General features: G+C 40.2%; 2 protein-coding genes across 3 annotated transcripts; one reads left to right on the top strand and one right to left on the bottom strand.

Moving 5' to 3' along the window:
- Window positions 1–1,276: 1,276 nt before the first annotated feature.
- Window positions 1,277–12,360, top strand: wdr48 (WD repeat domain 48). 2 transcript variants are annotated; one of them, XM_023335475.1, is made up of 18 exons: window positions 1,277–1,349; window positions 1,995–2,135; window positions 2,235–2,310; window positions 2,402–2,614; window positions 4,461–4,549; window positions 4,708–4,809; window positions 4,894–5,118; window positions 7,096–7,170; window positions 7,312–7,414; window positions 7,491–7,588; window positions 8,105–8,212; window positions 8,358–8,454; window positions 9,304–9,399; window positions 9,506–9,611; window positions 9,711–9,798; window positions 10,407–10,483; window positions 10,563–10,755; window positions 10,852–12,360. In XM_023335475.1, the coding sequence occupies exons 1-18, from the start codon at window positions 1,302–1,304 to the stop codon at window positions 10,945–10,947; spliced, it is 2,031 nt and encodes a 676-aa protein (XP_023191243.1). In that variant the 5' UTR covers window positions 1,277–1,301; the 3' UTR covers window positions 10,948–12,360. The 2 variants fall into 2 exon arrangements, with proteins under 2 accessions (XP_023191243.1, XP_023191242.1); XM_023335474.1 differs by having other exon boundaries at window positions 2,232–2,310.
- On the bottom strand, window positions 11,608–19,167 carry LOC102228261 (Golgi reassembly-stacking protein 1-like). The gene is made up of 9 exons (XM_023335476.1): window positions 18,977–19,167; window positions 17,933–18,013; window positions 17,356–17,559; window positions 17,142–17,228; window positions 16,888–17,018; window positions 15,859–15,991; window positions 15,093–15,201; window positions 14,823–14,966; window positions 11,608–14,741 (listed from the first exon to the last, which is right to left on the bottom strand). Exons 1-9 carry the CDS (start codon window positions 19,037–19,039, stop codon window positions 14,311–14,313), a joined length of 1,383 nt encoding a protein of 460 aa, XP_023191244.1. The 5' UTR covers window positions 19,040–19,167; the 3' UTR covers window positions 11,608–14,310.
- Window positions 19,168–19,540: the final 373 nt, after the last annotated feature.

Raw genomic sequence — 19,540 nt, 5'->3', positions numbered from 1 at the left:
TGTGTGTGTGTGTGTGTGTGTGTGTGTGTGTGTGTGTGCGTGTGTGTGTGTGTGTGTGTGGATGTGTGTTGGCGTGTGTGTGTGTGTTTCAAAGGATGGGAAGTGTTCAAGCTTTGGATTATCCTGTTTTACGCACTTCGGTCCATGTGAAGCTGTAAGGATATAGGACTCCCCCTAGTGGCCGACAACAGACTGGTGCACTCCTGGATAACATCTGGCAGATGTTGAGTGTTGTAAAAGCACGATTGAGCTTTTGCACATTATACAACCACAAACCTCAAGCTGTTTAGCTTGAATTTTATTTGGATTTTGATTCTTATTGTCTAAATAAATAATTCTGAAAACTGCTGTGTGCATTTTTGTTCAGCCCCCTCATCTACAACACTATTTGTAAAAGTTTTCAATTTTTAAATGTTTTTTATCCACTGGATTCACAAATCTGGACTAAAACTGACCGTGTCTTTTGTCTCATCTGCCAATAATAATAATAATAATAATAATAATAATAATAATAATAATAATAAAGACCTCTTTATTTAACCTTCTTTAAAATGTCCTCTGTACTTAAGCATCCCAGAACCTCATTCTGAGAGATTTTGCTGGTATATTTTGCAATCCCAGGACTTCAGGAATCAGGTTTGCTTATAACAGCTATGATTTTATGAAATGTAACTTATTTTGTGAGGTTTCCGATTCACCAAAATTGAGAAATGTTTTGAGTGGCTGTCAAAAGCAAAACTTCAGCCAGAGATTTAATGTCATTCTACTTTTCAAGAATTTGTTTTTAAAAAATATTTTATGGCCATATTTCTGCACTCACTTTATGCTGTCAAGGTGTATATATTTTTTTTTTACATCTCTTCAGTGGGACATTATTTGATGCATCATCATAACTAAGTTTTTCAGGGACCTATAAGATCAATCTTATAATTACATTTTTTGTGAATTAATATTTAATTTAAAGGCTACACTAGGCTTCTGGACAAAAACAAAAACAACTTTTCTTCTTCTTCTTCTTATTCTCTTCCCTCCTTCGCCCCCCTTGTAGATCCGCCCCTGCACGAATCTGACCCTTTCTATAAACAGCATCAGTGTTGTGACTCCAGAGTCAATTATTTGTTATTTAAGCTCTAAATTAGTTTCCACTTCCTTACCGAACACATTGGTAGGCGAACTACTCATAAGAAATCAAAAGTTAAACCACATTACCCAGAAAGCTCAGGCGTGTGTGTGTGTGTGTGTGTGTGTTTTCTTTCGTTTCCCGGATGTAGCATCACATGAACTGACTGTCAACATGCAAGATGGCCACGCATCACAGGCAAAATGCTGCTGGGCGGAGGAAAGTACAGGTACGTTTTGCGAAGTGCATGTCTGGAGATTGCGCGGCAGTGACAGCGTTGGGGTTCTTGTCTTCAGGAGGTGTTTTAGAAATGTCCGAGTGTCGGTGAAAAGCGACTCCCAAGAACAGCGCTGCGGCTGTGAGTCATGGCTCAAGCCGGCTAACACAGCTAGCTTAGCTTGCGTGAGCGGTTAGCGCCAGCTGCTAACCAGTACGTCTGAATGCTTGGCTCTTTTTGCTGAAAGACTTCACAAAATATACGCTTAGGGGGAAAAGTGCGAATCACGACATAAATATTTGCAAACCAGCACAAACGCTGGACGCATTGTCTAAACACCATTTTTGACGCTTGCATTATTTCTGACAGTAGCTAAGGTGCTCCGGCTCCGTCTAATTGCTGGAACTTAGCACGGTGGTGATGTTGTGTACTTTGCGTGCAACAACGTGAACGCATGTTAGGTTTCAACGACAGCGTGTTGCAAGGTGCAAAATATTGAGCTCTTGCTTCAACCAACCTGCCATGTTACAAAAAAAAAAAAAAAAAAATCAGCGCACACATTGAGCTGCAGCTTTGAAATGGGTGTGATGTGTGTGGACTGAACCAGAAAGTTTCCCGGGCAGGAGAAAAGAGCACTCTGTCTTGTTTGTGTCACAGGTTTCCTATGTGATTAGAGACGAGGTGGAGAAGTACAATCGCAATGGAGTGAATGCTCTCCAGTTAGACCCTGCTCTGAACCGGCTCTTCACCGCGGGGAGAGACTCGATCATCCGAATATGGAGCGTCTACCAACAAAAAGTAGAGTTTCAGATCACATACGAGTCCTGGAGCATAAAATCACTGTTTTGTTGTTAGTCGTGGAGCTGTCCTAATTTCTGCTCTTTGTCATTGTAGCAGGACCCATATATTGCATCTATGGAGCACCACACTGACTGGGTTAATGATATAGTTCTTTGCTGCAATGGAAAAACATGTGAGTTTTAACCCAGTATCCAACCAGCTGTGCTGTCTATAGCTTTCAGTGCTTAATTTCTTCATTCTGACGCACTTCTTCCTCCTTTTAGTGATATCAGCTTCATCAGATACTACGGTGAAAGTGTGGAATGCTCATAAAGGATTTTGCATGTCGACGTTACGGACGCACAAGGACTACGTAAAAGCTTTAGCGTACGCCAAGGACAAGGAGCTTGTGGCGTCGGCCGGTCTGGACCGGCAGATCTTCCTGTGGGATGTGAACACACTGACGGCGCTCACAGCCTCCAACAACACGGTCACCAGTGAGTTCTGATGTCGTTTTGACTGTGAATAATCACGAGTATGTCGATTGGAACTTTGTAGTGTAGTAACAGCTGTGTTTTCCGCAACGTCGACCTGCCAACATTGATTTCTCTTCACGAACTATAGCATAAAAATAAACTCGTCAATATTTTATATTAATGATTAGCAAATGTGCCCTTGAAAAGATAAAACAAAACTTTGTATTTGACAAAGATTAGAACATCTTGAAAAAGTAAAAAAAAAAAATTGTCAGTCATGGCTGAAGGTGAAACTTGAATATTAAATATATTCATTACGCAGTGACATATGTCAATCATTTCTTCTAATTCTGATGACTTACAGGTAACAAAAACCAGAATTTCAGTGTCTCAAATGTCCTTGAATATTGTGGAAAAGTTGTATATTAGAAATTTGTGGTGTCACACCTTCATCAGCTAATTAACTCAAAACACCTGCAGAGGTTTCCTGAGTCTCTAAAGGGTCTCTCAGGAGTCACCTCGTCAAGAGCCACTATGCATAGACAAATCCCACACATGGGATTCAAATGTTGCATTCCCCGTAGGAAGCCTCTCCTGAAGCAGAGGCGACGTCAGAATCATCTTTGCTCGGGAGCAAAAGACCTGGACTGTTGTGAAATGATCCAAGGTCCTCTTGTTTTCAAATGAAAGTAAAGTCTAGCATTTTATTTGCACATCAACAAGTCTGGAGGAAGAGAGGAGAGACACAAAATCCATGTTGCTTTAGTCCATTGTGACTTTTCCAGCCTGGTGGTTTGTCATATCATCTGCTGGTTCTGGTCCACTGGGTTCTGTCAAGTCTACAGCGGATGCACCCATCTACTGGGAAACGTTAGAGCACTTTATGCTTCCTTCTGCTGCCAAGCTATATAGAGATGTTGATTTTTTATTTTCCAGCAGGACTTGGCACCTGCCCACACTTCGAAGGAAGCAAAAGCTGCTTCAGGGACCGTGGTGTTCCTGGGCTGGGTCAGCCAGCAAACTCCCCTGGACTGAACCCCACAGAGAATCGATGGAGTCAAAAAGAACATGAGACAATTCCTGATGACTTAAAGACCGATAGTAAAGCATTCTTCCGTCACACCTCAGCACAACCACTGACTGAGCGCTTCCATGCCGCGCCGCATTCAGAAATTCATGCAAAAGGAGCCCCGACCAAGTGCATAGTTTTCAAAATTTTTAAATATTCTCTTTTTTTAAAAATCGATCTTATGCAATTTTCTCACTTTCCGAGACACGTAATTTTGGGTTTTCATGAACTATAATAAATAATCATCACCATTACGGAAGAAAAAGCTTTAAATGTTTCACTTTATGCGAAATGAATCTATGCAATATCTGAACTGATATTCAGATATTTTTTTAGTTGAGATAGAAAATATAAACCCTCTTGTTAACTTTAATATTTTCAAATGGCTACAAACATTTAAAAACAAAGCAAGGCAACCTGACCGCACTCGGTTCAGCCTTCCTGTTACCTCTCAAAGCCTTGCTCCCTCTCGCTGTCTTGCAGTTTGAATGATTTCAGACGCGACGTGTCGTACAATATGTCGTGTCCTCCTTCATATCTGGCTTCCCCAAGCACATCACATACAAAAAATATCTAACTTTGAGTTTAGTTCGCTCAGTTACAGCATCCACTCTGAAGAGAATTGTTGTCTATGTGACCTGGCAGCTTTTACTGTGATTCCACCAGCTGGAAAAAGATGCCATAGGTTTAAGGTGCCAGTCAGCGGTTGATTTCCTCGTTCATTTCTGATGTTGTGTCGTTTCTACCGGCTCTGGCTGAGATTTCCCCGGAGGCTCACTGCAGTTTCTCTCTCAACAGCTTCGTCGCTGAGTGGGAACAAGGACTCCATCTATAGTCTGGCTATGAACCAGATGGGAACAGTTATAGTCTCCGGCTCTACTGAAAAGGTCTGAGCTTGCCACGCGCACTCAATTGAAAAATAAGAGTTTAGGAATCAAATAAAGCTTTTGTCATTTCCTGTTGTATTCCATCTTTCATGTCTCCAAAGTGAATGCCTTTGAAAATAATGTCAGAATACATTTTTTATTAAATTTTTTTGCCTCAGGTTTTGAGAGTGTGGGACCCTCGAACGTGTGCAAAGCTTATGAAGCTAAAAGGTCACACAGACAACGTCAAGTCGTTGCTCCTGAATCGCGATGGCACTCAGGTGACCTCCTGAAAACGACCGAGATGTCAGTCGCTAGCAGACGCCAATATCTAATCCCCGGTTGTGTTTTTCGGATCGACGCAGTGCCTGTCGGGGAGCTCGGACGGGACCATCCGCTTGTGGTCGCTCGGCCAGCAGAGGTGCATCGCCACATACAGGGTACACGACGAAGGCGTCTGGGCCCTGCAGGTCAACGAGGCCTTCACACACGTATACTCTGGAGGCAGGGACAAGAAGATTTACTGCACGGACCTGCGAAACCCGGACATCCGTGTGCTCATCTGCGAGGAAAAGGCCCCGGTGCTCAAAGTAAGAAGTCAGAATTTTGATCTGATGGAAAGTTGATGCATCAGATCATCTCATACAGAATACACCGTGTTCCAAATTATTATGCAGATTGTATTAAAGTGTCACAAAGATTACATTTGTTGTTGTGCTATTAAATTTACAGTATTGTGTGTCAGGGCTCTTTGAATCACTATAACTAATTTCAGAGAGCTGAGTTGATTAGTTTGTCTGGTGAACTCAATTAAAGGAAATCTACTTAAGAAGGATGTTCCACATTATTAAGCAGGCCACAGGTTTCAAGCAACATGGGAAAGAGAAAGGATCTCTGCTGACGAAAATCATCAGATAGTGTAGTGCCATAGGACAAGGTATGAAAACCTACTATTGGGCCCCTAACCAGAGCTCACAAGCAGAAACGGTCGCAGTGGGCCCAGCCGTACATGAAGATTCATTTTCAAACAGACTTGTTCACTGATGGCTGCTGTGCAACCCTGGGTGGTCCAGATGGACGCAGTAGTGGATTGGTGGTGGACGGCCACCACATCCCAACACCACTGTGCGTCAGCAAGGAGGTGGTGGAGTCATTTTTTGGGCTGAAATCATGAGGAGAGAATCATTGGTCAGCCCCTTCAGAGTCCATGAAGGTGTGAAAATGACCTCAGGAAAGTATATGGACTTTCTGACTGATCACTTTCTTTCATGGTTCAAAAAGAAGAGCCGTACCTTCAGTAGCAAAATCATCTTCATCATGACAATGCACCATCTCATGCTGCAAGGAATACCACTGTGTCATTGGCTGCTATGGGCATGAAAGGGGAGAAACTCCTGGTGTGGTCACCATCCTCCTCTGACCTCTGACCTCAACCCTATTGAGAACCTTTGGAGTTTCCTCAAGCAGAAGATCTGAATGCAGTTCATATCAAACCAGCAGCTCTGGGAAGGTTTTCTGACATCCTGCTAAGAAATTTAAGCAGAAACTTTCCACAAACTCACAAGTTCAGTGGAAGCAAGAATTGTGCTGTGATATGAAAGAAGGTCCTATGTTAACATGTAACTCGGTCTGTTAAGATGTTTTTGACTGAAATAGCTTTTGATTTTAGTACATGTGACCATTTAATGCTGCACATTCATAGAATGACCGTTTGCAGTTCCTTATAATCCATAAAACGTTTAGAAAATCTGCTGTGCATAATAATTTGGAGCAGTGCGTTTTGAGTTTTTTATTTTTGGAAAAAAAACTACTGTTCTCATGGGGAACTTTGTTCAGTAAAATTTGATTTATACTGTAATAGTTCATGACTTGAAAATTATACTGACCATCATTTGCGTTGACCATTTAAGAAAATCTGAGAAAATATCACTTGCATAATCATTTAGAACATGGTGTGCACTGAAAAAGTGAAACAAAAATGTTTATTTTGTGGTCTTTTTTAAGTTTAGGCGTTAATGTTCATGTAGTATTTATCATGGCTGAAACGATTAATGGACTATTGAAATAATTGTCAACTTATTTATTAATCTATTAATCCTTAATGGGAGTATACAGAACAGTAATTAAGCCACAATTGTACTATATATATATATATATGGACTTGTGTATATATATATATATATATAGAATGCCTGTAAATATTTGACCCAAAACTTCTCAAGTGGCAATTTATTTCTAATATTCAGACGACTCAAATCCACTAAAAGAATTTGTGAATTTGTTGCTTCATTTTAGGCAATAACTGAATTATTTATTTCCATATCTTATTGTGCTATTCTATGTATATAAAAAAGGCTGCACTGGTTAAATGAAAAATCGTTAGCATATTGTTAATTAATTGTCGATAGAATAATCAATTACGAAAATGTGCAGCCCTAGTGTTCATAAATGCTTTGTTTTCTTCTCACTGTTTGCGTCATTTGAAATTATTCCCACATTTTCTCCCCTTCGTGATCCTAAATCAACATCTAAGCCAGTCAACCTTGATGTTTTTCTCTTTTGTTCAGATGGAGCTGGACAGATCTGCTGACCCACCTCCAGCGATCTGGGTTTCCACCACCAAGTCATCTGTGAATAAATGGGTAAGCATGCGTGACGATAACCGGCTGCCCGGCTACATGTTAACCAGAGCCGGAGCTGCAACGAAGTCAGGAAGAATTTCAATGCTTTTTCTTTTCCTTTATGAGACTTTGCAGTTATTTTGTTTGCATTTGTTTGTGTAGTCTCTAAAGGGAATGCACAACTTCAGATCATCAGGGGAGTACGATAACGACTGCACCACCCCTCTGACTCCACTGTGCACTCAGCCAGAACAAGTTATTAAGGGTAAAGTATGACTGATTGGGTCAGGGAAAGCTCTCCAGAGCTCATTTTCACATTTTCAATAACTCCTGTTTTCCAGGAGGTGCCAGTATTATACAGTGCCACATTTTGAACGACAAGAGACACATACTCACCAAAGACACCAACAACAATGTGGCGTATTGGGATGTGCTCAAGGTAATCGACCAACTCCTGTTGTTCACCCAGATATCTGTTGGCTTTCCTGGAAAACTTCCAGCAGGGTTTCCATGCTGCCAGAAGAAGAGAAGAAAATAGAGAATAGGCCTGTCACGATTACAAGTTTTGCTGGATGATAAATTGTCGCACAAATTATGATAAACGATAATATTGTTGTTCTGAGAATACTTTCAAGTGATATGTTGATAATGGCATAATAATGCAAGTTTAATAATGCAAGTTTCCCCGTTCAAAAACAAGTAAAGTTATTATTTAGCTTCTAAGCAAAATTGGCATTCAAAAATGTGAGTCATTATATCCGTGATAGATGCTAAAAAGTTAGCTAGCTAACCAAACCTAGTTCTATAGAGGCTACTTTTTATTCATTTTTTGATTTAAAGTGAACCAAAAAAAAAAACACATAATGAACTATGACTTTAAAATCAAACTACAGACCAAAAACATGATTTTTATGTACTGTCATGTTTATCCTTTTGTTTGTTGCTTTTTTCCGAGGCTTGCAAAGGAGAAGACTTGGGCAAAGTGGAATTTGATGAGGAGATTAAAAAGCGGTTCAAGATGGTGTACGTGCCAAACTGGTTCTCTGTCGATCTGAAAACCGGAGTGAGTTTTTTTTTTTTTTTCTTTCTTTTATTAGCTTTGACTTGTATTCCCTTTCCCAACTCACACAGCTCGCTAATGCTTCTGATAACAATAACAATATGATTTGTCACTCTTTTTGTTATTATTTTTTGTTTATTTCCATTAGATGCTCACAATTACTCTGGATGAGAGCGATTGCTTTGCTGCTTGGGTGTCTGCAAAGGACGCTGGGTTTTCAAGTTCTGATGGATCTGATCCGAAGTGTAAGAAATCTTTCTTTATATTAAAATATACACCAATCAGCCGTAAAATTGCAACTGCTGTGTGTCTGGTTCTGCCTTCATGCTTCAGAATGATTAGTGAAATGCAGGACTCTTTGTGATTATTAACTTTAACTCAGTTTTTTTTTTTTTTTTTTTTTCATTATTGGATTGACATATGTATTGGACCAAACCAGCATACATAGTGGTGTAGCGGCCATTAACAGGTATGACAGGAATGATTGATAGCTAGCGATCATTCCTGATAGCGAGAAAAGTAAACCTGACAAAAGAAGTTTAGTGGTCCATAAAAAGGGGAAAAAAACAACAAAACGTTAAAGTTTATGCATTTGTTGCCGTTGTGGGCGGGATAAGTGGAGTTGCAGCATCTTTTTAATTTTGTTAGGAAGCTCTGGATAACTGTTATGTAGCTGGCTGGAATCTGTTCAGACAGAATATGTTTAGTGTTTGCTTCATGAGTATGTCACATGAATGAATAGTCTTGTTGCCACGGGAACAACTGATTAGACCCGTTTCTTCAGATTCTAGCATGGCGTTTTTATAAACAATAAAAATCTGCCTTTTCTTTTATTGATGTATTGATTGTTGGTTTCCTTTTCATAGTTTTTTTTTTCCATCAGTTTAATTCATCTCAACATGTGTAGTTTTAACTGTAGCCTTGTAAAATGTAACAGCTTGTGGGGTTCTAGTGGTCCATCTAAAGGGTTAAGTATCGTAGTGTGATAAACTACCATCGATTTGTAAGAAGATGAATGATTTTCATTTTATTCAGCGGAGGTCATAACATTTACGACTGATCTGAACCTTAATCCTGTTAATCCTTGTTTGCAGTGAACTTGGGCGGCTTGTTGCTCCAAGCTCTGCTGGAGTTCTGGCCCAGAACGCGCATCAACCCCATGGACGAGGAAGAAAACGAGGTGAACCACGGTGAGAGGATAGTTTTCTGTTATATCCAACAGTCTGAGGACTCTCTGTGTGTTTGCGGCGGTCAGCCCGTCTCATCGCTGGCGTGTGTGTGTGTGCGTGTTCACAGTGAACGGCGAGCAGGAGAACAGGGTGCAGAAAGGAAACGGATATTTTCAGGTCCCGCCTCACACGCCCGTCATCTTCGGAGAAGCAGGAGGAAGAACTCTATTTAGGTTCGAACAAACTTAGCAAAGCGCGAGTAAACGTTGCATTCAGAATCCTCTGTGTTGTTGAAGTGATGGTTCTCTAACTGCTCTGTGTTTCTGCTGCAGGCTGCTATGTAGAGATTCAGGCGGCGAGACTGAATCCATGCTGCTGAATGAGACAGTCCCACAGTGGGTCATTGATATCACAGTAGATGTGAGTATTAACGTGAAAACCTGGAGTTTCTTAAGTTTATAGTGCAATAACTTTAATTGGAGCCCCTTTTTAACGTGCACCAATCAGAACACTGTAGATACTTTCCTTTTGTTTTCAACTTTGGCCACTTCTCGTTTCCCTTTAAGAACTAAAATACAAGTAGACTCTAGGGTTGAAATGATTAATCAGATTAATCGCGATGAATCGATTATTGAAATAATCGTCAACTAACTTAGTAATCAGTCATTAAACAGAGAATGTAAAGTTACTTAAACTTTATATTCAGAGCAGTAATTAAGCCAAAGCTGGACAAAAAATATATTGCATTCAAGATAAGAAATCATAATAATTTTGTAAATATATTGTGCCCAGAACTTCTCAAATGTTCTAGCTGCAGCTTCATCTGGTTCAAATCCTACCTTTGCTGTCCAATTATTAATCTGTTAATGCAAAAACATAATCATAATATCAGAGGAAACATTCCCTGCATTCTACAAACAAAATTTGAAACAGCTGCACATTTAACGTCAGAATTTTGATGTTCTTCGCTGATGCTAATTATCCGCAGGGACGTTGTGCTCTAACATGTTCTTCCTGTTCTGTTTCAGAAAAATATGCCTAAATTCAACAAAATCCCATTTTACCTCCAGCCCCATTCTTCTTCTGGTGCAAAAACTCTAAAAAAGTAAGCCTCCGGTGGATTCTATCCGTCTGAGTGGCATTTGAGCCTTTGCTCCGTTACGTACCTGCGGTTTGCGTTGCAGGGATCGTCTCTCGGCCAGCGATATGCTCCAGGTGAGGAAGGTGATGGAGCACGTTTACGAGAAGATCATAAACCTGGACAACGAGTCGCAGACCACCAGCTCCTCGGCCAACGATAAACCCGGAGAGCAGGAGAAGGAAGAAGACATGGCGATGCTCGCCGAGGAGAAGATTGAGCTAATGTGTCAAGACCAGGTACGCAAAAGTTTCCTCTTCAAAATAACTTCTTTTTTTAAAATACACTTTTTGAAAGAAATGTTTCATCTCAGTAATCTTTTTTTCTTTAAATAGGTTCTAGACCCCAACATGGACCTGCGGACAGTTAAACATTTTATCTGGAAGAGTGGAGGGGACTTGACACTTCACTATAGGCAGAAGTCGACATGAAATTTGTCATTTTTACAAGCAGAACTCTTGTCATTTGCCAATCACCACCCACCTCCACCATGTAGTCCCCACTCGACCCCATCACGTGCTCCAGAGTCGCCGTGGCAGTGAGAAACCAGTAAACGTCTGAGGACATAATCCATGGTGTATCTATCATAGGGGAAGTGACCAGAACACTCCACCACAGCCAACACACTCCTGAGGAAACAGTACTGGTTGTTTGACACTTCAAGGAATGACCGGGTTTTTCTTTTCCCTCACAATTTCAGCTACCTGTTTTTCTGTTCCTGGGATCTTCGCCTGTCGGGCATCCTGAAGCGACTGACGTTAGTCCGTGTTTGAGTGTGTATGGATGTAGTAGACTGTTGGCTCTAGTACATTCCAGAAACTCTTCCCCGTTTTACACACTCTGCACCCGTCCTCCGCCGTCAGGACTACGCTTGGTTTCTGACTCGAAACAAATCCTCATCCGCTACCTTCACTTTGAACTCACCCACCGACTCAGACGCCTAATCGTTGCAGAACCTCACTCTTTGTCTTCGTCTTTTGTTTTTAGCTGTGCTGTTCTCCACGAATGAATGTTTTGTTCTTTTTTTTTCTGTAAATATATTTGCAATTTCTTGGGGTGGGGGGTTAAATGAGTTTTGGGTTTAGCAACAGTTTTTTTTTTTTTGTACAGTTTCTGTAAAAAAAGAAATACTTTTTTTTTTTTCTCAAATTGCCAGAGCAGATTGGTCATCATGAAAGTAACAACTTGATTTTTAAGAGTTGCATTCACAGCAACGCAGTTTACCCTGACAAATGTTAGTTTGTTTTCCAAGTCACTTTAGGAATTGGAAACAAGTATAAGGTATATATCTTAATAACTCGAGCAGTGATTTTGATGGCAGTGAGGACTGTTCTTTGTGTACATGTCATTTAGATTTACTAAGAGTAACTATAACTTGAAGGGGGATCTCAATAGAAGAGCATTAGGAGCATCCAACCACTGTGGGAAACTCACCAAAGTGAAATAAACGCTAACGGCTACGTCTCTCTTGGAGGTCTCGGGGCAGAGATCTTTTCACTGTAAATCTTCTGGAGTTAATTTTGCCATGACACGTGTGTGTGTGTGTGTGTCTGTGTGTGCGTGCGTGTGTGTGTTTGTAACGCCATAAAGGAAAAACACATGGAGCAAGCTCTGATTGGCCAAAACAAGAAAACCTGGAGAGAGAGAAAAAAAAAAGATAGGAAATGTACCTCAATTAGGCCATACTACTGCAATATTCCTTGTAATAATTTGTGAAATATGTATATTTTAGGCATTCGAAGAAATAAATTGGAATGACAGATCTATAGGGATGACAAGTGGATGTTTGTTGGGCTGTAATGTGATCAGCTGATGAGTGTGGAATAAAAACAAGGGACACTTTCTTTTAAATCGATTGTTTAACAATCAGCTCACCCATTTCACATTCATCATGCATTCATTCCTGACTAACGTACCTAAAAACATCAACCATTACATGATGGCACCTACTTTAACGAAAAATATTCAGCCCCATAAAGAGAACAGGAAAAAATAGAAGAGTACTTCAATAATCTCAGACTTCTACTTACAAAAGCTTTTCTCATCAAAAATACATTAGAAATTGAATTTTTTTTCTTTGCATAGACTACATAAGTAACAGGTGTCAATGATGCCCAGTAGTAGAGATGCACAGATCAGAGAGATTTGTTTTGGTCTGATTTCATATCGTTTTGTAAAGCGCTGACCTGACAGTACAGACTCAACAGGCTTCAATACATCCTTGTTTTGATTGGTCAATTATGGTATGAGTAGCAGGGTGAAGTCACACAATGCTGTCAAATGACATGCTTCAAATTTAAAATAAAGACAAAATCATTGATTTAATCCACTGACCCTGAAAAGGCCAAATCTCAAGTCTTCCTCGCTCTGTAACGACGTCCACACTGCAGAGTGTTGTTTATGCAATCTGCAAGTGATATGGTATGGTGTGTTCATCTTTGAGTCAATAGTCAGGTTACCAACTAATTTGTCAGTGCATCTCTTTTTAATAAAAACATGGGCAGACAGCTAGCTATACATGAATGAAGCTCTGCAAAAGCTATGCAGCTGAAAAACAGCAGTTACAATAATTGAAACTAAAGACTTTGTTAAAAACACACCAACCTTATCAGAGCTGGTGTGAAACATTTTCTAAATATTACAACAACAACAAAAAAAGTCACATCTCAAACATTGCTATAATAAAAGCCCTTTAAGTTCCAATCAACGACCACGACTAAAAGTGTCCCACGTCCAATGTTTAAAGCTGAGTAATCACTCTGTAAACAACACTAGTTCAAAAACATTAGCAGAGATGGAACAGTGCGCCAGTAGGACCTATTTTACCAGCCAGCAGTCTAGTAGTGTCAGAGAAGTTCGTAGTGTTGGAGACGTGAAGGTGCAGCTGTACTTTGCAGTAGTCGATTCGTTTGTCTTTGGAACTATTCAAGTACTCGTCTCTTTAGTGCGCTGCAAGCAACGTTTCAAAAACCCGTGTCCACTAATTTTCCACCAAACAAGTAAATAAACTTTATGCTAAAAAAAATTTAAAAAAATCAGTAACTTCATTTTGTACTTGTAGCTGTAGATATCGCCCCTCTCTCATGTTAAAGTCTCAGCTTGTTCCTGTAGTGCAACAATTTGGAATAACTTTGTCAGTCTTACTTCCTACAGGCATTGTAGGAAAAGTATTTTTCTGTTTTCCAGATAAGCTGATGAAATACAAAAAGTAGGGCTGGGCAATTTAGCTTGATAACAAAATCAGTTTTTCATACGGAATCTGATTTTAATCTATTTTTTCCTCATTTTCTTTTCTAAAAAAGGAATTACAAATGACAAAAAAAACATCTTTAAAAAGGGGCTTCTAGGATTTTTATTAGGGCCAGGCTACAACATCATAGTCATATTTCCAGAAAAAAAACATTGTAAAACTATTAAAACGATGACTTATTTATTAAAAATTTATCATCGCACGACTAAATTCTTGTAATTTTATGACCGTATTTTTGTAGCTTAAAAAAAATCTTAGCCTGGCGCTTATATTCCGTCGAAGAGTTGCCTTGAAATCAAAGTCCAAATAAGTAGAAGCTAACTTGGCCACCATCTTGTGGCCCAACTTAAAATCCAAATTTTCTAAAAAAATAAATAAATAAAAAAAGATTAATAAAAAAAACTGATTTAATGCCCAGCCCTAGTTGAAATGCTTTTCCACAGCAATGTAGGGCTTCCTTTATAGAAATGGATAAAAGAAAGGTAAATATTGATTGTCTACGCCACAATGCATTAGCGTTGCCTCTATATGACCGAAGGAAAACTTAATCAAAATGTGTTTTTTCTGGTTCTTCCCCACCGTCCTGATAATCTACAGGCTTTGCTGACTCACACGCCAACGCTTGCGTGTCGCCTAAGACTTGAAAGTCCGCCTCATTAGCAGCCGCGGTCGCGATCAGGTCTACTGGAGATGGGCACGGAGGCTCTTCAGTGAAAGGCTGAAACGTCTCCTCGGGAAGGGACAGCACGCCCAGAGGCGGACTCAGGGTGCCCCTGGATTCCACGACGAAGCTCTGAAGGTCTGCGGACTCGGTGCGCGGAGGAGAAGTTTCAGCTGGAGCTACTCCGGAGTCAGACCAAGTGTCGGGAGCGGCGAGGGAAGCGGTGAGCTCCACAGCTGCATGGGAGACATGCTCTTGTAGTTCACTCTGGTTCTCTGCAGATGATGAGGGCAGAGCACTGTCCTCCAGCTCCTCTGCACGGCAAAAACACATTAAAAAAATCAATTGTAGTTTATTTCCATCGCTGAAAACACTCGATTCGTCTGTTCACTTACCAACACCAGATATGTCACCCTCCTTTTCCTCGTGCATCGCCAGGGAAGTGTTGGTCATGTCGATGGAAGACGTGGACACGTCCAGCCTGTCCAAAAGATCTGCAGGGTCAGGGCTCATCACTGCCACATCGGAATCGGATAAACCTGAAGAAAAAGATCGCCAATCATGCAGGGTGAAGATTTTCAGCCATCTTCAGAGATCATACGGAGCTTCTTCATGTTCATAAATGAGTAAAAAAAAACAAAAAAAAAACAGGAATCTGAACCGACCAGAGTCCATCACTGTCTGATCTGGTGGAGGTACGACAGAGTCTAGGAGGGTGATCTGCTCCACGTCTAACAAATCTTCACTGGGGGCTGAAGGGGCCATAAGAGGCGCCTGGAAAACAAAAAATTCATTACGTGGAAGGGAATAAATGCAGCTGTGCTTTGCTGATATTATCTCAACAGTGGGTGTTGTTTGTGAGCATAAAGTTTCTCCGGCAAGAAAACTTGCAGTTTTACTGTGGTTGACTTTTAAGTGTACTTTGTGTAAATTGTTGTAATGAACAATAATATTGTCATTTTGGGACCATTTCCAACTCATAATAATAATAATAATAATAATAATAATAATAATAATAATAATAATAATAATAATAATAATGGATTATTTATGCAAGTATACTCAGTCATAGATAAAACACCCTTTTATTTCTAAAGAACATTTAACAGCTTTAATATCCTAAATAAGCAAACAAAACAACCGAAACAACAATAATTAAAATGGGCTATGAAGTCTCTGTAACCACAATTGCATTTCAAAACATAATAATAATAAGCTTATACATGGAAAACAAGTCAAAGTGGAAGGTAGTGCAAACTAACTACTTTGTACTGGGTGTAAAAATGTTGGCAGCGTTTCTCAAAATGCCGGCTTATTGTAGCAGGCTTAACTACAGGTTGCATTACATGAACAAAACCATTGTAAGATATTATCCCAAACACAAAAGAAGAAGTGATAGCTATTATCATATATGTATATATTCACATTTACCTCTGTGTACCCATGTGTTGGCTCCTGCGGAGAGGATTTCTCTTCTGCAACTGGGATGGGGGGCTTCTCTGTCGACATTTCTGGAGTTGCAGGAATGCGGTGCAGGTAGCCATAACCGATGCCACAACCCAAGCTAAAGACAAACATTATTAAGATTGTCCTGTTTTTGTGTCCTCATCAACAGCGAAGGAATGCATATCTCATAAGTTATTTAGTGTAATCTTGGGGACAAGTCACTGAATTATTTGAAAAAAAGAAGAAGAAATAAAAACTCAACCCCTAAGGCAGGAGAAAGGAAAAAAAACACAAGTATATCTGTTCATGTAATTATGAACCTTTGTCACTTTAAACACAAGCATTAATCAGTGTATCTATAAGTTTCAGCAAATGATATTAAAGACTTTTTAAGAACTCGATAATGCCTCCTTGAATTAAATATAAGACCAAAAAATATATATAAACATAGTGAATGGTTGTATTATAATGAAGGACAGCATAAACTGTGACATTTCTTAGGTTTGTTTGTGGCTCCTAGCAGTGGTTTTGTGTGACGGCGTATGGCTCTCTACAGCTTTAACCTCGGTGACGCCTAGCTTAAAAGTTTGTTTTGTGCAGAACGCACCTGGCCAGCATGGGTTGGTAACAGAGGTGAGCCAGTGGTAAAAACACTAACGTCGTCCAGCCAAGTGTTAAGAAATTTGCACTTAAGAATGATAGATGCCAAAGAGCTAGCTAGCTATCAAGAGCATATTAGCAGCTAGTTAGCGGTAGCCTCAACCGCCTCGAATCGCAGAAGGAATTTTAAATGTCTGCGCGTGACTCAGACTTTTGTCTGACAGAAAACTACATATGCCACAACATTTAAGACATGCGATTAATATATTTGAGACCAACTTAGATTTGATGAATTTCAGACATTTTAAGGTTTCAATTGTAGATATGTGAATTTAAGACTTTTAAAGGATGCGCGGATACCCTGTTATTTGTGTAATAAAACAGTGACGGTCAAGAAATGTTGCTGCCTCTTACCTGCCCTCTCCTCCCCACGCTCCACTGGGTGTGACCATCACGTCTCTGCAGTTGTCTGTTCGTGTGTTGTACACCAGCAGCTTCAAGGGTTTCCCTTCATGGGCTTCAATCAGCGAGAAGAAATCCTCCGACTGATAATCATAAGATCGGATTGACTTAGCTTTATTATCCAATTTGCCAAACAACACACCGCATGTAAATTAAAAGGTACAGTGACACATGGCGATAAAGAGGGACTATTAAAGGAGCCTTACGTCTTGCAACACCTGATCTGCCCCGACAATGTAGTCGCTGTACGACTGAAGACCTGCCAGTGCCGCTGGTGAACCGGCTTCTACGTCCTAGGAGAAACGGGGTTGGACTTGAAGCACAAAACGGAACTCAAAAATAAAAAAACATTTATTTTAAGTCCATCAAGATTGAAACAACAGTCGCGAAATGAGTTTTCAGAGCGAGGAAGTGGCTCACCAGTACGTGCCAGACGTTCTCACTGGCTCCTTGGTAGCTGCAGAAGCGAACGCTGGCGCCCAGCAGGCCCTGTCCCCCCCACATGTTACTGGGCACCACCTCCAGCTCTCGCACCCCGGCGGTTTTGGTGCTGTACACCTCCATCCTCACAGCTCTCTCCATGTTGGCTTTCAGGAGCTCCTTCAGCTGCTCGTTTTCCTCACTCTGGCCCACAGACAAGTGAACAGGAATCAAAGCAGAGATTTTTAAACAGCATTCTCACTTTATCTGTTCTTCTATTGTTATGTATTGAGCGAATGGTGGTATGAGATTTTTTATGGCGTGATCAACCTAAGAAAGAATACCATGGTTTCATGTTATGTACACAGTGAGTGATTAAAAAAAAAAAAACACTACACAGCATGATCTAATATAATAGCCTATTATTCTATAAAAATAAAAATGATGGCTACAGCTACTAAATAATAATACTAAATTAGAGATTTTGCACACATATATGATATGCTATGGCGACTGTGATTCAAAGCATTATGCAGCTGTAGAGTATATAAAGTTGACATTACTGCGTAAAACTTACGAGTCTTTTGTTGTCCAGAGACAGAATGAAGTCAAAGAAGGGCTGCAGTCCGGCCCTTTCTGCAGGAGAATTAGGCTGAATCTGTCACAACAAAGATAACAGAAACTCACGTTAATGCTGCTGCTGCTGCTGCTGTGTTCCTGGGCAAAGCATGAGCAAGTTTGTGCATTTCAAATGTCATAAGCAACCAACAGTAAAGTGAATCAATGTAATCTGCGACTGTGTTACAGCACAGATTGAAAAGAAACGGCCTCAGGATTGTTCAAAGCTTAGCATCTACTAAATCAAAAATCTCTTTTGGGGTTACTATGATTGAGTTACTGAGTGGAGGTCTGGGAAATCACTTAGAAAATTTTATTACAACCACTTTTATTTGTTGCCAAACAGTCACCAGAGTTACATATGGATGATAAATAATGTCAAATTTTACGACTACATTAGTTTTTTGTAGCATTGGGTCTGTTTAATGTAAGGAACAAAACTGTTGCCAAGCAGAAACTATTCAAAAATATCTATGCAATATCAACTGTATGGACTTATACTTAGTTGTTTATGTATATTGGCAGGATAGGTTCTATTTATAGTTATTAATTTGCTAATTGAATAACCTGTATTAAAGCTTTAGTTTGTTTGTTTATGTCAGTTTAAAAAGACCCACCTCGCTATATTCGTTCATTTTCTGCTAAATAATTTCAGAAACACAATTAATTAAACGCTATTTATCCTGTGTCGCTGCTTCATGACCAGCTGAATGAACTAAACCAATTTATCCTCTTGGTTTGTCGTTCAGCTAGTTATTTAGCTCGACGCACCGGTTGCAAAACGACACAAACACGGTAATTGCAACCTCTTCGTCACAAAATGACTGTTCTTAGTAATGTCTCTATCCTGTCATTTTCTCCCCGCGGGACGACGGGCGAACAATGCCACATCATTGTTGGTGTTTTAGAGGCTCTTGAGCCGCAGCTCCTCGGCTAGCTAACTGTTAGCATACACCAGCTAAGCTGCTGCGCTTTATAAACAGGGAGACTCAGCCAGCCTTACGCCGTGGACATGGTATCCGTACGTCCCTCCCTCGGGGGCCTCTGAGCTCTGCGATAATCCCATTGCAGAAAGGAATTATTAATTTTATTAGTGTTATTTAAAAAAAAATGACAGAGAATTGCTAAGGTTGACACTTCGCAACCATTTTTTTTAGCAGCCCAAAACAATCGAGCGTCGCTGCTATCGAGTGCCAAAACTGACCTACACTGCGCATGCGTACGTATGCCATTAAACCGGAACACGTTTTGTGGAACGTGGCCCTTGGAACAGTTTTGTGTGGGGCCCCCTAAATTCAGTTCGATAATGTTTAAATTTTGGCCCTCTAGTGGACACGTTTGTCATTTTGTAGCGTGTGAATTTCAATGACAAATTTAATTCTTCTTTAACGGAAAGTGTTAGTCTAACACGAGCCGTTGTTCTGACCATCTGTGCTACCAAATCAGATTTTCCTACCGTAGCCCGGATTAATAGCTAAGTCGGTATCTGTCAGTGCTACGTGTCTAAAACTTTTACCGTGATGTTTACAACCCGAAAACTATAGCAGGCTGTGTTAATGTTAAATAT

Source organism: Xiphophorus maculatus, chromosome 6 (genome assembly GCF_002775205.1).
Source record: "Xiphophorus maculatus strain JP 163 A chromosome 6, X_maculatus-5.0-male, whole genome shotgun sequence".
NCBI lineage: Eukaryota > Metazoa > Chordata > Actinopteri > Cyprinodontiformes > Poeciliidae > Xiphophorus > Xiphophorus maculatus.
The sequence above is the reverse complement of the archived record's forward strand: the minus strand, read 5'-3'. Positions and strand labels throughout refer to the sequence as shown.

Coding starts and splice junctions, on each gene's coding strand:
- wdr48 (XM_023335474.1), top strand. CDS start 1,302: ATGGCCACGCATCACAGGCAAAATGCTGCTGGGCGGAGGAAAGTACAG. Junction 4,810..4,893: donor TGAATCGCGATGGCACTCAG/GTGACCTCCTGA, acceptor GGATCGACGCAG/TGCCTGTCGGGGAGCTCGGA. Junction 9,400..9,505: donor AGAAAACGAGGTGAACCACG/GTGAGAGGATAG, acceptor GCGTGTTCACAG/TGAACGGCGAGCAGGAGAAC.
- LOC102228261 (XM_023335476.1), bottom strand. CDS start 19,039: ATGGGATTATCGCAGAGCTCAGAGGCCCCCGAGGGAGGGACGTACGGA. Junction 17,560..17,932: donor CTCTGGACAACAAAAGACTC/GTAAGTTTTACG, acceptor TCTGTGGGCCAG/AGTGAGGAAAACGAGCAGCT. Junction 15,992..16,887: donor GCGTGGGGAGGAGAGGGCAG/GTAAGAGGCAGC, acceptor GTTTGTCTTTAG/CTTGGGTTGTGGCATCGGTT.